Source organism: Schistocerca serialis, chromosome 4 (assembly GCF_023864345.2).
Source record: "Schistocerca serialis cubense isolate TAMUIC-IGC-003099 chromosome 4, iqSchSeri2.2, whole genome shotgun sequence".
Lineage (NCBI taxonomy): Eukaryota > Metazoa > Arthropoda > Insecta > Orthoptera > Acrididae > Schistocerca > Schistocerca serialis.
The window spans coordinates 896618459-896635588 of NC_064641.1; the positions used below are offsets into that span (position 1 = coordinate 896618459).

At 41.3% G+C, this 17130-nt stretch overlaps 1 protein-coding gene across 1 annotated transcript in view; it reads left to right on the forward strand.

Moving 5' to 3' along the window:
• LOC126473567 (coiled-coil and C2 domain-containing protein 2A) overlaps nucleotides 1-17130 on the forward strand; it is a 574642-nt gene that overhangs the window by 550747 nt on the left and 6765 nt on the right. Inside the window, exon 24 of the mRNA XM_050100701.1 lies at nucleotides 5836-6065. Within this exon, the coding sequence (XP_049956658.1) occupies nucleotides 5836-6065 (230 nt within the window). The remainder of the gene's footprint in view (nucleotides 1-5835; nucleotides 6066-17130) is intronic.

Consider the following 17130-nt stretch of genomic DNA (forward strand, 5'->3'; position numbering starts at 1 on the left):
AAATCTCCACCCAGAACTATAACATGGTGGGGAAATCTACTCAAAATATTTTCCAAATTATCCTTCAGGTGCTCAGCCACAACAGCTGCTGAGCCAGGTGGCCTATAGAGACATCCAATTACCATGTCTGAGCCTGCTTTAACCGTGACCTTCACCCAAATCATTTCACATTTCGGATCTCCGTCAATTTCCTTCGATACTATTGCACTTCTTATCGCTACAAACACACCCCCCCCTTCACTGTCCAGCCTGTCTCTGCGGTATACATTCCAATCTGAGTTTAGGATTTCATTACTGTTTACGTCTGGTTTCAGCCAACTTTCTGTCCCTAGTACTATATGGGCGTTGTGACCGTTTATTAATGAGAGCAGTTCTGGGACCTTTCTGTAGATGCTCCTGCAGTTTACTATTAGCACATTAATATTGTTATTCCCTGTTGCATTTTGCCTACTCCTACCTTGCCGCGTCTCAGGAGGCGTCTTGTCGGGCCTAGGGAGGGGATTCTCTAACCTAAAAAACCCCCATGTGCACTCCACACGTACTCCGCTACCCTTGTAGCTGCTTCCGGCATGTAGTGCACGCCTGACCTATTCAGGGGGACCCTACATTTCTCCACCCGATAGCGGAGGTCGAGAAATTTGCACCCTAGATCTCCGCAGAATTGTCTGAGCCTCTGGTTTAAGCCTTCCACTCGGCTCCAAACCAGAGGACACCGTCCGGTTCTGGGAACGATACTACAATTAGTTAGCTCTGATTCCACCCCGTGAGCAAGGCTTTCCGCCTTCACCAATTCCGCCAACCGCCTGTACGAACTGAGGATGACCTCTGAACCCAGACGGCAGGAGTCATTGGTGCCGACATGAGCAACAATTTGCAGTCGGGTGCACCCAGTGCTCTCTATCGCCGCCGGTAGGGCCTCCTCCACATCTCGGATGAGACCCCCCGGCAAGCAGACAGAGTGAACACTGGCCTTCTTCCCCGACCTTCCCACTATTTCCCTAAGGGGCTCCATCACCTGCGTAACGTTGGAGCTCCCAATAACTAATAAACCCCTCCCCCGTGTGCCTGCTCGGACCTTGCTGAAGGAGCAGCCACATGTCCACTCACAGGCAGAGCGGGCGATGCCACACGGCCAGCCTCCACATTGACCGTCCGCCTCGTGCGCCGCGAATGCCGCTGAACCCGCCACTCCCCTTGGGGAGAGGGTGGCCCAACCGCGCCCGGTACCCGCGAAGATGTCTCGACAGCAGGGACAGTGGGTGAAGCATGTAACACCTGGGGTGTACCTTGCGACGCACCAGACTCCCCACTGCCGCTACACTCTGAGGCAGCAGCCTGAAGACGGCTGACTGCGGCCATCAACACGCTCAGCTGATCACGAACAGTGGCCAGCTCCTCCTGCGTCCGTACACAGCAGTCACACATCCTATCCATCCTAAGGAATCAATTTACTGAAGAGAGTTAATCAACTTTTAACTAGACTGCTAGTTCACTAAAGGCGGCTGTTTATTCACTAAACTGTGGTTGCTAGCCACTTCTTGTAGAAAACAATGAAAATAGCACTACCTGTCTCTGGATTGTATTGAAAACAAACACTAGCACTACTGGCATTATGGTTGACTAAAGGGACTCTCTCTGACTGTATTCAAAACAAACACGAAATCTATGGAACTATTAATAGCACTCGACAATTAAAGCTTCCTAAAAGCAAAAACACACGGAAGAAAAATACAGTTAATACTTAAATTATGGTAGCTCGCTGCACGGCAGACATGAAGCGGACAGCAGTTACGACGACACTGTATTCTGTAATGGTCCAACTTCTGGAGTAATATTTTGTAATCAACACAGTCAAACATCTTAGTTAAATCAAAAAATATGCCTAGTGTTCAAAACCTTTTGTTTAACCCACCCAGTACCTCACAGAGAAAAGTTGTTAAACAACTTCCAAAGCCGAACTGTGCATTTGATAGCAAATTATGTGATATAAAATGATCAATTATCCTTACATACACAGCCATTTCAATAACTTTAGCAAATACTGATAGCATAGAAATAGGTCTAAAATTGTCTACTTATCCCTTTCTCCCCTTTTATAAAACAGCTTTACTACTGAGTACTTTAATCGTTCAGGAGTCTGACCATTCCTAATGGAAAAATTACAAATATGGCTAAGTACAGGGCTAACAGGTGCAGCACAGTACTTTAATATTCTGCTAGGCACTCCATCATATCCATGAGCATCCTTAGTCTTCAGTGATTTAATTATTGACTCAATCTCCCCCTTGTCTATTATCACAGAGGAGTATTTCAGACATCAGTCCTGGAAAGGCATTTGCCAAGAGAGTTACGTGATTCCCTATAGAAACTAAATTATTATTTAATTCGCCTGCAATGCTCAGAAAATGATTGTTAAATGCTGTACATATATCTGATTTATCATCAACAGAAATATTTTTACTATGAACTGACTTTTATATTGTTGACCTCGTGCTGTTGACGAGACACTTCCTTCATTACTGACCATATGGTTTTAATTTTGTCCTGTGAATTAGCTATTCTGTTTGCATAACACATACTCTTTGCTTTCCTAATAACTTAATCACCTTACAATACTCTTTGTTATGGGCTACTGTAGCTTGATTGTGACTACTTCTAACATTTTGATATTATTCCCACTTTGTTCTACATGATATCCTTATCCCACTAGTCAGCCACCCAGGCCACCTTTTACTGCTAGTACCACATTTAGAACATTCTGATGGAAAGCAACTCTCAAAGAGCATGAGAAATGTGTCAAGGAAAGCATTATATTTGTCATCTATGTTATTGGCACTATAAATGTCCTGCCACTCTTGTTCCTTGACAAGATTTAAAAAAACTCTCAATTGCTGTTAGATTAACTTCCCTACATAATTTGTAATTATATGTGATGTTTGTTTGAGTAAAAAAGACTTTTAGTGTAAAAATCTGTGCATCATGGTCTGAAAGGGCCTTCACCCTTTTACTAACAGAATGCCCATCTAGTAATGAAGAATGAATAAAAATATTACCTGTGGCTGTGCTACTGTTCCCCTGCACCCTAGTTGGAAAAAACACAGTCTGCATCAGATCTTATGAATTTAGGAGATCTACCAACATCCTTTTTCTTGCACAATCATATACAAAATTAATACTGAAGTCACCACATATAACGAATTTCTGGTTTTTCCTATAAAGTGAATCAAGAACCCTCTCTAGCTTGAGCAGAAACACTCTGAAGTCAGAGTTAGGGGACATATAAACCACAAAAATTAGAAGTTTAGTTTCACTAAATTCAACTGCCCCTGCACAAAATTCAAATATCTGTTCAGTGCAATGCCGTGATACGTCTATGGACTCAAATGGAATACTGTTTTTTACAAACATAGCCACTCCCCCACTCCACAAGGGACTCCTTAAAAAACTGCCAGCTAATCTGTATCCTGGTAAAGGATGCCTTTGAATTGTCAAATTATTTAAGTGGTGCTCCACTATACCAATAATTTCAGAGTCAACATCTATAAGCAGTTCACTAACTTTATCTGTAATACCTCTTATGTTTTGATGAAATTTGCTAATTCCTTCTCTACATGGTAACATGACATCCTGTGAAGGTGATACCTTAGTTGAGGGACTTCTTTTAAGCAGGTATACCTATCAGCTGACTTCAATCTAAAAAAGGTGTAGCTGTGACACCAACTACTACAGGAATTCTTCCATGAGTGATCCCACCGCCACCACACACTACACTGTCACCTATAAGCTTTGCCAGCCTCCCCTTCCCATGCCTATTGAGGTGCAGGCCATGCCTAGTGAAATCCAATCTACTAATAGACTCAACGTGCACCACTGCAATGTGGCCCATGCCAGCAGTGCCTTCTCCAGCCCCATGTTAATGCACTTAACAGCTGCTGCATTAAGATGAGGCTGATAGTGATGCCCAACCCTGCACTAGGCTTCACAAAGCTGGTGACATGGTACTCACTCCCCAACACTTCCTGCAAGTGCTGGCCCACATCTCTACTGTGTGAACTACCTAGCAGCAGAACCTTCTTCTTTCTGTGAGACTTTGAAACTGACTTAGTCCTCCTAACTGCTGAGGCTGCTGCATGTTTCCTACATCTATAGCTACACAAGGCTCCTCTCCCCTCAACTCTGAGAGTTGGTCAAATCTATTGCGTATACTCTAAGTACGACTGCCTGAATACCTGATCCTCCTAGCTGCCTTCTTGCCAACTGCCAGTTCCCATTCCCCAGCCCCATTCACCCTCCTCAACCTATTTAGTTCCTCCTTTGTGTATTGTAACTGCACCTGAAGGGCACAGACCTTCTTCTCCTGTTCCTGTATCAACTTATTTCTACTACAGATTCTGCATTCCCAGGAGAGGATCTTTCTAGAATGCCCACTAGCTTGCCCACTGTATTCCCCTCAATGAAAATATTTTGAACAAACCCCACACCGTAACCAACTACTCACAAACCTACAACAGAGCCCACACTTCTCACTCTTGGTAAAATTTTAGAGTTACTGAAAAAAACTAAATGTCTACTTATCTAAGTTCAGTTACACCAGTAGAACTATTTATAGAACTAACAATAGCAGTCTCGAAAGTTTCCCTCTACTAAGAAAGCAACAACTTTTATTAATACTACTAAACCACAACTAATACCAATACCAACAAAACTTCACAAAATTTATTAGCTAAAACCAAAAATTCAAGTGGTCACTGAAATGCTCAATGAGGTTAAAACAGTGAATGAAAATTTTACTAAAATATTTCACTAGAAACAATAGGAAACATCAGCTGAAAACTAAAGCTTGAAATTTACTAAACAACTTCAACACACAGAAAACTAAGAAAAACACAGTGAGGGAACATTTCCAAAAGTTTATTAAATCGTTATTTCACCACAAACAGCATGAAACACTGTTGAAAACTGTTAAATTTAATAACTGTATAACAGTGCATAAACAACTTTGTCAGTACTTAGCTTTATAACTGCTACAGCTGCAACAGCACGCCACGAAATGTAAGCACACGACTGAGGCGTGAGACTCGCATGACCGACATAAGCACACTCATGAATACCAGAGCAGTTGAGTCAATAACACAGAAAGAAAGACTGAAAGTAATGAAAATCCACTAATAAGTTACTTTTACAGCAAGTATTAACACAAATAAACTTTAAAATAAGAAACTGGAGGCTAAAATCTTATAAAATATTGGCGAGCAATTTCAACAGCAGTCCAGCACACGTGACATCACACCAAAGAGACCAATGTAATGTAATGACAGATGGTTACTATAAGTATAATTCAGCTAGCCCTTCAGAAGGCAAAATTTCAATATTACCAACAGACACATTTAAAACTATTTGTGGTTAGCATAGCTGAATTCAACACGTTAAATGTACCGGTAAAGCTGTTACATCCACAGTTATATTCTGTAGCTGCTGTTGGTATTCTGTTACCAGCTTACTTTCTACTAATTACCCTGCTACGTATCCAACACTGCTATCTATGTACCACAAGGGTATAAGCCTGTTTTCAGTGAATATTGCTACTTTTTAGCAGCTGAAGACAATCTTCAGCCCTGAAATCTCCATAATCCCAAGACTTTACAATGCTTATGCCATGTGTGTATCTTTGCTTATGTGAGTACTTTTCCTATATTATTATTTAATAAGTAAATAAAGTAATTTCATTTGTTTAATTTCTTTTGTAAGACAAATGTCTTATTTCACAAACTTGAATAACAATATTAAAATATTGCTGTAAAAGTTATGTTGTAAAATACTCATTTGTTTTAATAGGTATGGGCAAATATTCAGAATGAAGAGATGCCCCATAGAACACGTTTTGATGTGAGCCGAAAGTCAGATTGGTATCCAGCATTTGGCAGAAATGTGAGTGCACCTACAGGAAGTGTTCAACCTCCATCACTTGAATACAGTGAGACATCCCTTTCAGCTGTGCAGCAACTGCAGGACAAAATTGAGAAATATTTACAAAAGAATATTATGCAGTGGAGAAAAACATCGAGGTAAGCAAAAGTTAAGCAGTACCTCTTATCTCCGTCACACAGTACTGACTGTTTTCTTACTTCATTTTAATTCCTATTGAAATAGAATAAACAATAAAGTACTCTTTTTCTTTCACTTCTACATTACACAGTCCTCTATTCTGAGCCAAGGAGAGCTAAGTTTTGTTTTATGAAATTTAAAAATATTTTTTTCATGAGATTTGCAAATTTATCTTCATCTTCATTGTTAATTTACAAGGGGAGGCCGCCAATTGTGAAATTCAGATTCGATTCATACTGTGCATAATAAAAGCTCATGGCCAGAGGTGTAATGTGGCAAAGCACCAAGATGCACTTCCTACCCTTGTAACCGCCCCCAGTGTAAAACCTGTCCCATGCACCCTCCCACCACCACCTACTCCAGTCCTGTAACCCGGAAGGTGTACACGATCAAAGGCAGAGCCACGTGTGAAAGCACCCACGTGATCTACCAACTGACCTGCCTACACTGTGACGCATTCTATGTGGGAATGACCAGCAACAAACTGTCCATTCGCATGAATGGACACAGGCAGACAGTGTTTGTTGGTAATGAGGATCACCCTGTGTCTAAACATGCCTTGGTGCATGGCCAGCACATCTTGGCACAGTGTTACACCGTCCGGGTTATCTGGATACTTCCCACTAACACCAACCTATCCGAACTCCGGAGATGGGAACTTGCTCTTCAATATATCCTCTCTTCCCGTTATCCACCAGGCCTCAATCTCCGCTAATTTCAAGTTGCCGCCACTCATACCTCACCTGTCATTCAACAACATCTTTGCCTCTGCACTTCTGCCTCGACTGACATCTCTGCCCAAACTCTTTGTCTTTAAATATGTCTGCTTGTGTCTGTATATGTGTGGATGGATATGTGTGTGTGTGCGAGTGTATACCCGTCCTTTTTTCCCCCTAAGGTAAGTCTTTCCGCTCCCGGGATTGGAATGACTCCTTACCCTCTCCCTTAAAACCCAAATCCTTTCATCTTTCCCTCTCCTTCCCTCTTTCCTGACGAGGCAACCGTTGGTTGCGAAAGCTAGAATTTTGTGTGTATGTTTGTGTTTGTTTGTGTGTCTGTCGACCTGCCAGCACTTTCATTTGGTAAGTCACATCATCTTTGTTTTTAGATATATATTTCCTACATGGAATGTTTCCCTCTATTATAACCATATCATTAATTTGAACCCAACAATTACGTTTGTTATTGTCGCTGTTGCATCTCGAAATCTTTCCTGTCGTCTTATTTTCTCTTTCTGCGTTTACCAGTGGTCTCACTTTCTATTCACCCTCCCTTTTTACCGTAATACAATTTTATCCCGCCTATATATACTCTATAATACGTAACCCACTTCCAAACCATAACCAAAAAATTTTTATTTTGCGCTTTCAACAATACCGCTAACCGTTTCTAGTTCAATAACAGCTGCCTTCACGTATTAAACAACCATTTCGGCTAGTTCTAATAACTTTTACTTTATTTCCACTTCCGTTTTTCGTACATCACTGATCATTTTTAGCCGCTCTCCACCGGTTTTAACGTCATTATTTACAATTGTTAGCCCCATTTTCGTAATCTTTCACCACAACACCACGCCTTTTAATACATTTACACGTTTTTTCGAAATTTTCCCGAATTTCTCCGTCCTTTAACGTGTTTTAGCGGCAACACAACCACCTAACCTTCATGCACATCGCTGTCTACCAACCCAAGTTCACCACAGGATCAACTTAACCAACACTTTTTCGCATTTTTTCATACCAGATCTCCAGTTATTTTCTAGTTCACCCTTATCTCTCCCCATATATTTTTATCTTTCATTTTCATTTCAATCTCATGTTACACTTTCCACCTTCTAATACCATGTCACCCTCACAACACCCCCACAACGACCCCATTAAGTTTTATTTACATTCCCTCCGCAAACATGCCTTCACCCTAGCCAGATTACGCTCACATATTTTATTTTCTCAGGCTTGTCTGACATTTGGCATAACCCCCAAAGGCCTCACACTTAAAGTTCCCATCTCTGGCTGCAACCCTTCTTTCCATCAGTCCCTATACCAGTTCCAAACCGAACAATCCATTGCCCTCACCCACCTAATCCTTCACCTACACATCAACTCAGCCAATGAACACACCCGTCAACTCCTATCCTTAATAAAAGTCCTCAATCTTTCCTCTCCCACATCCACACCGGCTATTCAGAGCATCCTCCTCCAGGCCAACCGCAAATTAGAGCAGCATGCCACCCTTCACCTAAAAAAACTATCCAATCTCCTGGTTTCCCACCTCCGGAAAGGCAACTCACTCACCCTTCACAACCTTTCCAGCAAACCTCAACCACCTCTCATTGCACACAAACCCAGTCTCTCCCATCTACTCAGTCTCCCACTTCCAGCTCCACTCCCTCCAAAACCTCAAAATTCCAAGCAACACAATCTGGCACCACAACACCCTAACTCAGTAGTTAACCTTTCCTCCAAACCTCTCTCCCAATCTGAAACCTCTGTCCTATCCAAAGGCCTCACCTTCAGCCCCACTCCCAGATTCAACCAAACAGCCCTCGTCAAAGATTTACTGTCCTACACTCGTACTCTCTGCTGGAAGTATCACTTTGCCACGAAGAAAAATGATCCTAATCCTACCCCTAATGATCCAACTCCCCAAGACACTATCCAAATTGAACCCTGCCTGGAACAGTTCCGTCCTCCGTCACAGCGGGACCCACCTCCTCTTCCTCAAAATCACCCTCTCCAAACCTTCCAGGAATTTCTGACTTCCAGCCTTGCCTCTCAATCCTTCTTAAAAAACCTTAATCCTACTCCCAACATCACCACTGCTGAAGCCCAGGCTATCCGTGATCTGAAGGCTGACCGGTCCATCATCATTCTTCCGGCGGACAAGGGTTCCACGACCGTGGTACTTGATCGTCGGGAGTATGTGGCTGAGGGACTGCGTCAGCTTTCAGACAACACCACATACAAAGTTTGCCAAGGTAATCCCATTCCTGATGTCCAGGCGGAGCTTCAGGGAATCCTCAGAACCTTAGGCCCCCTACAAAACCTTTCACCTGACTCCATCAACCTCCTGACCCCACCGACACCCCGCACCCCTACCTTCTACCTTCTTCCTAAAATTCACAAACCCAATCATCCTGGCCGTCCCATTGTAGCTGGTTACCAAGCCCCCACAGAACGTATCTCTGCCTACGTAGATCAACACCTTCAACCCATTACGTGCAGTCTCCCATCCTTCATCAAAGACACCAACCACTTTCTCGAACGCCTGGAATCCTTACCCAATCCGTTACCCCCAGAAACCATCCTTGTAACCATTGATGCCACTTCCTTATACACAAATATCCCACACGTCCAGGGCCTCGCTGCGATGGAGCACTTCCTTTCACGCCGATCACCTGCCACCCTACCTAAAACCTCTTTCCTCATTACCTTAGCCAGCTTCATCCTGACCCACAACTTCTTCACTTTTGAAGGCCAGACATACCAGCAATTAAAGGGAACAGCCATGGGTATCAGGATGGCCCCTTCGTACGCCAACCTATTCATGGGTCGCTTAGAGGAAGCCTTCTTGGTTACCCAGGCCTGCCAACCCAAAGTTTGGTACAGATTTATTGATGACATCTTCATGATCTGGACTCACAGTGAAGAAGAACTCCAGAATTTCCTCTCCAACCTCAACTCCTTTGGTTCCATCAGATTCACCTGGTCCTACTCCAAATCCCATGCCACTTTCCTTGATGTTGACCTCCACCTGTCCAATGGCCAACTTCACACGTCCGTCCACATCAAACCCACCAACAAGCAACAGTACCTCCATTACGACAGCTGCCACCCATTCCACATCAAACGGTCCCTTCCCTACAGCCTAGGTCTTCGTGGCAAACGAATCTGCTCCAGTCCGGAATCCCTGAAGCATTACACCAACAACCTGACAACAGCTTTCGCATCCCGCAACTACCCTCCCGACCTGGTACAGAAGCAAATAACCAGAGCAACTTCCTCATCCTCTCAAACCCAGAACCTCCCACAGAAGAACCACAAAAGTGCCCCACTTGTGACAGGATACTTTCCGGGACTGGATCAGATTCTGAATGTGGCTCTCCAGCAGGGATACGACTTCCTAAAATCCTGCCCAGAAATTAGATCCATCCTTCATGAAATCCTCCCCACTCCACCAAGAGTGTCTTTCCGCCGTCCACCTAACCTTCGTAACCTCTTAGTTCATCCCTATGAAATCCCCAAACCACCTTCCCTACCCTCTGGCTCCTACCCTTGTAACCGCCCCCGGTGTAAAACCTGTCCCATGCACCCTCCCACCACCACCTACTCCAGTCCTGTAACCCGGAAGGAGTACACGATCAAAGGCAGAGCCACGTGTGAAAGCACCCACGTGATCTACCAACTGACCTGCCTACACTGTGACACATTCTATGTGGGAATGACCAGCAACAAACTGTCCATTCGCATGAATGGACACAGGCAGACAGTGTTTGTTGGTAATGAGGATCACCCTGTGGCTAAACATGCCTTGGTGCATGGCCAGCACATCTTGGCACAGTGTTACACCGTCCGGGTTATCTGGATACTTCCCACTAACACCAACCTATCCGAACTCCGGAGATGGGAACTTGCTCTTCAATATATCCTCTCTTCCCGTTATCCACCAGGCCTCAATCTCCGCTAATTTCAAGTTGCCGCCACTCATACCTCACCTGTCATTCAACAACATCTTTGCCTCTGCACTTCTGCCTCGACTGACATCTCTGCCCAAACTCTTTGTCTTTAAATATGTCTGCTTGTGTCTGTATATGTGTGGATGGATATGTGTGTGTGTGCGAGTGTATACCCGTCCTTTTTTCCCCCTAAGGTAAGTCTTTCCACTCCCGGGATTGGAATGACTCCTTACCCTCTCCTTTAAAACCCACTTCCTTTCGTCTTCCCCTCTCCTTCCCTCTTTCCTGATGAGGCAACAATTTGTTGCGAAAGCTTGAATTTTGTGTGTATGTTTGTGTTTGTTTGTGTGTCTATCGACCTGCCAGCGTTTTTGTTCGGTAAGTCACCTCATCTTTGTTTTTATATATAATTTTTCCCACGTGGAATGTTTCCTTCCATTATATTGATATATATATATATGTGTGTACATATATATAATGGAAGGAAACATTCCACGTGGGAAAAATTATATATAAAAACAAAGATGAGGTGACTTACCGAACAAAAGCGCTGGCAGGTCGATAGACACACAAACAAACACAAACATACACACAAAATTCAAGCTTTCGCAACAAACTGTTGCCTCATCAGGAAAGAGGGAAGGAGAGGGGAAGACGAAAGGAAGTGGGTTTTAAGGGAGAGGGTAAGGAGTCATTCCAATCCCGGGAGCGGAAAGACTTACCTTAGGGGGAAAAAAGGACAGGTATACACTCGTACACACGCACATATCCATCCACACATACAGACACAAGCAGACATATTTCAATGGCTGCTTAAATGTCTCTGTGTGTTCTGTAATTAGTCTTCACAGTCCCTACAACATCGGGTAGTATATTTCCAGATTCCACAGTTCTTAGTGTTTCTTGAAACTTTCTAAGTAAGCTTTTATGGAATAGTTGGCATCCATCTTCAAATGTTTATCACTTGAGATTTTTCAGTATGTCCAAAGTGTTCTGCCATAGGTCAAACAAACCTGCTGCCATTCATACTTTCCTTCTTTGTCAATATTCAGTGTCCCCTATTGCCCTATTTGATATGGTCCACAAACTTGATCAGTATTCTAGGGCATGTTGCACAAATGTTTTGTAAGTGATCTCCCTCATAGACTGACAGAATTTTGCCAACATCATTCCAACAAATCAAAGTTTGCTACCACTTTTGTGTGACTGAGCCTGTGCAATATTTCATATTCACACAAATTGTTATCTCCAGTTATTTTTATGAGTTGACTGAGACCAGTTATGATGCACTTCTTTTATAGTAATAGCATACTATAACTTTGTTTTGTGAATTACATAATTTTACATTTGTGAATATTTGATGCAAATTGCCAGTGTTTTCCCTCTTTGAAATCTTACCAAGATATTATTGGATGCTTGTGCAGTTTTATATTGGACAACCACTCAGCTATGGCAGATTGATCCATGGAGCACAGGAACACCTAACAGAAAACAGCTTTCACATTACCTATTGCTTGAAAGCTAGTGTGAATGCAGTTTTCTGTTACATATTTCTATGCTCCACACACTGTTCTGTGACTAGTGGGCAGCTACTTTTCCCTTATCTTATCTATTGCTCCATCCAGGAATTTCCATTGTTTTTATCCAAGTAGTATCTCATTATAGATAATTGCTTCACCTGAAAAATGTCAAGAGATTACTATTAATATCATTTGCCATAACTCTCTGGGAAACACCTGAAGCTACTGCTACAGCTGTCGATGACTCTCCATCCAAGACAGTATGGTGTGTTGTCCATATCAAGAAAACCTCTATTTTGATTAGACTTCAATGTGCAAATTAGCATAGACAGTGAGTTGCGAGTTGTCTGAAAATCATGTTGTCAGATAAGTCTGATCTCTGTCTTGGCTTCAAGTGATATCCACAAGTTTAGTAGACAATCACTGTCATTCTGGTAACATACCAGGCATTTGTAACAGACCAGTGGCAAATTTGATGGTATTGTCACTGATCTGGTGCATCACAAATAGTGGATGTTCTCAACAACAATTTCTGAGGACAAATATGTATTGTCCCTTCTGACTATTCCTGTTCCCATATATTGCTATTCACACAATGTTACTGATGAAACAAATATGAAATAAGGTCACTCAAAAAGGGGCTCTTCAGTATGGTTCAGAAATCTGTACCAGTGGTATTTGCACTCAGTTAAAGATAGTGTAGCAGCACCACATTAGTTTTTTAACTGATATGTTAGAGTAAAGTAGATCTTCCATAGTGTGAGATGGCATTCCAGAAGATGATTTCTCAAAAGTAATGCAGTAGCATTAATATGAAACTATATATGTTCATTTGTATCACTATGAATGAAGTAAATCATAAATTTTATATTTCATTCTTCTGACTGCTTAATGCCATAAACAGTCAGCAGTGTTTTTTCAGTTGTTTGTTGCCTTTGAAGATGACGGATATTTGCAACAAAACAAGCCTATCCATAAGTATTTTTAACACTCCTTTTTAGAATACACTGATGCATATATTTTTTCAGATTTGCATCTAACAAAAGGTAAATTTCAAATCCTCTCAAAGTAATTATTTGCCAAATGACAGTGTGAAACTTCAGAAAATACAATATAGCTGAATTAAAAAGGACGCAAAGAAAATGATTTATTTATTGTTATTTTTTGATTATTCCCTATTGAGAGAGTGATTAACCTTGATTAGTCATTTTTTTCAAGGGCACAAAGAAAATGATTTATTATTATTATTATTATTTATTATTCCCATTTAAGATAGGAATTAACCTTGACTAGTCATGATTTCTTCTCCTTCCTCCATTCTTCCCAAATTCTCTTCATATGCTCACTGTGCTCTCTCTTGCATTCTTCCAATTATTTGTTTCCTGTCCTTTTCTCAGTTGGTTTTTGTTTAAGTTTATGTTTCTTTATGATGTTCCTGAACTGTTCTCGATTGTTTATGTTGTCTTATGTGATTCCCAGTTCCTTAACATCTTCTGTTTCAATTATCCCCTTTGTCTTGTTCTTGCTAGTGTTTGCTATGTCAAAGATTTGCCTTTTGAGCCTGTTCTTGTTAATCCTACCAAAATGTCCTTAAAATTTCATTCTCCTCTTTCCAAAGGTGTCCATTATTGTTTATATCTCTTTATAGATCTCTCTCTTGTTGTCCTCTTCATCCAAATTCCTTCATAAAACACTAGTCAGTATATTTTCCTCAGAATTTTTCTTTCTTGTTTTTCAGTCTCTCTGATTTTGGTATGACTATGAATCACTGTAGTTTCTGCAGCAGAGAGTGCACCCTGTAGAATAACTGTGTTGTAATGCCTTAGCTTTGCATTGACAGAAATAGATTTTTATTTTAGTGATTCCAAGTGAGCTTATATGCTTTCTGTAATTTGGAGATCTTTCTGATTGGCTCTGGAGTTCTGTCCTGATGGTTGGATTATCTCTACCAGATATTTTAAGTGCACAGCTTGTGCCACTTTCCCGTACTGAGTTGTAATGGGGAGATTATCTGCAGGCTTGCTTTCAGTGTATTGAGTTTTCTTGTAGGAGATTTGTAGTCCAGTTTTCTGTGAGATTTTGTAAAGCTTCTCCAGTGCAAGTTTGGCTTCTTCTCTATTGTTGGTTAGAAGGACAAGGTCATTCGCGAAAGCCAAACAGTTCAAAATGATTCTCTGCTCTTTTTTACTCTCAAGTTGAATTCCCTTAATTTCCTTTCCCATGTCCTCACAGTTTTTTCCAGAACCATGTTAAATAGAAGGTTGAAGAGGCCATCTCCTTGATGAACATCGGGATGAATATGAAATGGTTCTAACATTTGTCCTATGAATTTAGAAGGCGTGTTTTTTAAGTAAGTACTGTTTTGAAATTTAAAAAAAAGGCATGCTAAGGTATCTCAATAATTTTATTTTTACATGAAAGCTTGTACCTTAATCTACTTTTCTACATAATTTCTGTCAATATTGAGGCACTTGTCATAATGTTGTACCAGTTTTTTAATACCCTCCTCATAGAAGTCTGGCGCCTGACCTGTTAACCACTGCATCACCACTGTTTTGACTTCATCGTCTTGAAGACGAAGAGGTGTTTCTTCAAGCGCAGGAACAGATGATAGTCACTGGGCACAAGATTGGGGCTGTACTGAGGATGATCTACAGTTTCCCATCGAAAAGATGTGATGAGATCTTTGGTCCGATTCACCACATGCGGACGGACATTGTCTTGCAGAAAAATGATGCCCTTGCTCAACTTCCATGGACTGTTGCTTAGATTCTGGTGTGACGTAGGCCATCCATGTTTCATCTCCCATAACAATTTGGCTTAAGAAATCATCACCATCATTGTGGGACCGCTCAAGGAAAGTCAATGCCCGGTCTAAACGTTTGGTTTTGTGCATGTCTGTCAACATTTTTGGTACCCAAGGTGCGCACAATTTTCAGTAATTCAAGTGCTTGGTCACAATGCCATACAAAACACTATGAGTAACATTAGGAAAGTCATCCCGCAAGGAGGAAATCATAAAGCGTCTGTTTTCTCTCACCTTATTGTCCACTTCCTGCACCAAACTTTCATTAACGACCAAAGGACGTCCACTCCGTTGTTCATCATTCACATTTGTGTGGCCATCTCTAAATGCTCTCACCCACTTTCTTACCATTCCATCACTCATAATGTTTTCTCCGTAAACTGCACAGATCTCAGGATGAATATCGATCACTTTTAGGACTTTAGCACTAAGAAATCTTATAACAGCCCGTACTTCACAGTCGGCGGGACTCACGATTATCAGAGGCATCTTAAACACTCAGTACCCAACATAAACAAGGAAGAATCAGACTGTAATGGCGTCAATACGAAGATTAATGTACAGGCTTTCATGTAAAAATAAAATTATTGAGATATCTTAGCACATCTTTTTTTAATTTCAAAACGGTACTTACTTAAAAAAATATGCCTTGTATCTATGGAGGTTGTACCTGTTAATGTCTATTGGATAACTGATCTTGTTTTTTTTTTTTTGTCAATCTTGAATTCCTCTGAAGTGTCGAATGATGTTTGCCTACCCATTGAATCATAAGCCTTTTTAAAGTTGACAAAAGTAATCACAGTATTTCTACACCTTCTCATTTGTAAGATCGTCTTCAGGTTCCATTATCTATTCAATGCAAGAAAATGATTTACCACAGCAACTAGTAAAAATTCAACAACTTTTGTAAAATATCTAAATTTATAATGCAAAGTAAGAATATATAATGTATTTCACACTTTTACTATTACACACAGATCTTACCACTGGGTAAGTAATTCTGTAATTGGTCTCCAACCAGTATGACTGTGCAGAATCATATTTGTGAGAGATGAGCATCAGAATAATTTAGTTACTGGCAAACCCTATGATGACTGTAAACTAACAACACAAAAGTGTTTTTTTGTGTGTGTACAGCATTAATTGAAGCATTGTGTATCATTAAACAGTCATAAAATTTGCCCATGCATTATTATATACACGGTGATTATAATTAAAGGTAAACTTTCAAAACGCTCTTGAAATAAAGCCACTGCTCAGAATGACATCAAATGGCAACAGAATATCATTGGAGAAAGGGGAAAACGTGTGGCAGAAGGAAAAAAAATAGTGTGAAAATTGATCAATAGATGGCGCTGTACGTCTCAGAATACGTAAATGAAAACACCTGTCATGTGCGTGACCCACTGAAGTGGGTATAAACACGTTGAGTATACGGCTTTTCCTCCTTTAGCATCTGCGACATTCACCATGACTGTCTCAATGCGTGATCATGATCTGCTTTAAAGCTGTATTACAAGAATGATGGCTGTGCATGTGTCACTCTGCAGAAGTTCTGGACACTGAAGGGTTTGAAAAAAGGCGTTGGTCCGATGACTGCTGTAGGTCTGGAGAAAATGATTTGGAAATTCAAAAACACGGGTTCTTTTGATGTGCAACCTGGTAGAGGGAGGAAACAAACTGATTCGACATCAGTGGAAGCAATGGCCACAGCAATGCAGGAGGAGACAAGAGGTGGTGTGCAAACATGTAGTGCACGGAGAATTGCCTGAACATTGGACATACTCATGAGCACGGTGCGTAAAATCCTATGAAACATCTTTCTCTGCTATCCATTCAAAATTACCCATGTGCACGAGTTGCTTCCTGTTGAACCACCTGCAAGAGAGACCTTGCTTGCATGGATAGATGAAGCCCACTTCAATCTGACAGGATGTGTCAATACACAGAATTGTCGAATATGGGCAATGGAAAATCTACATACAAATCAACCAATACCACTTCATCCTGAAAAAGTCACTATG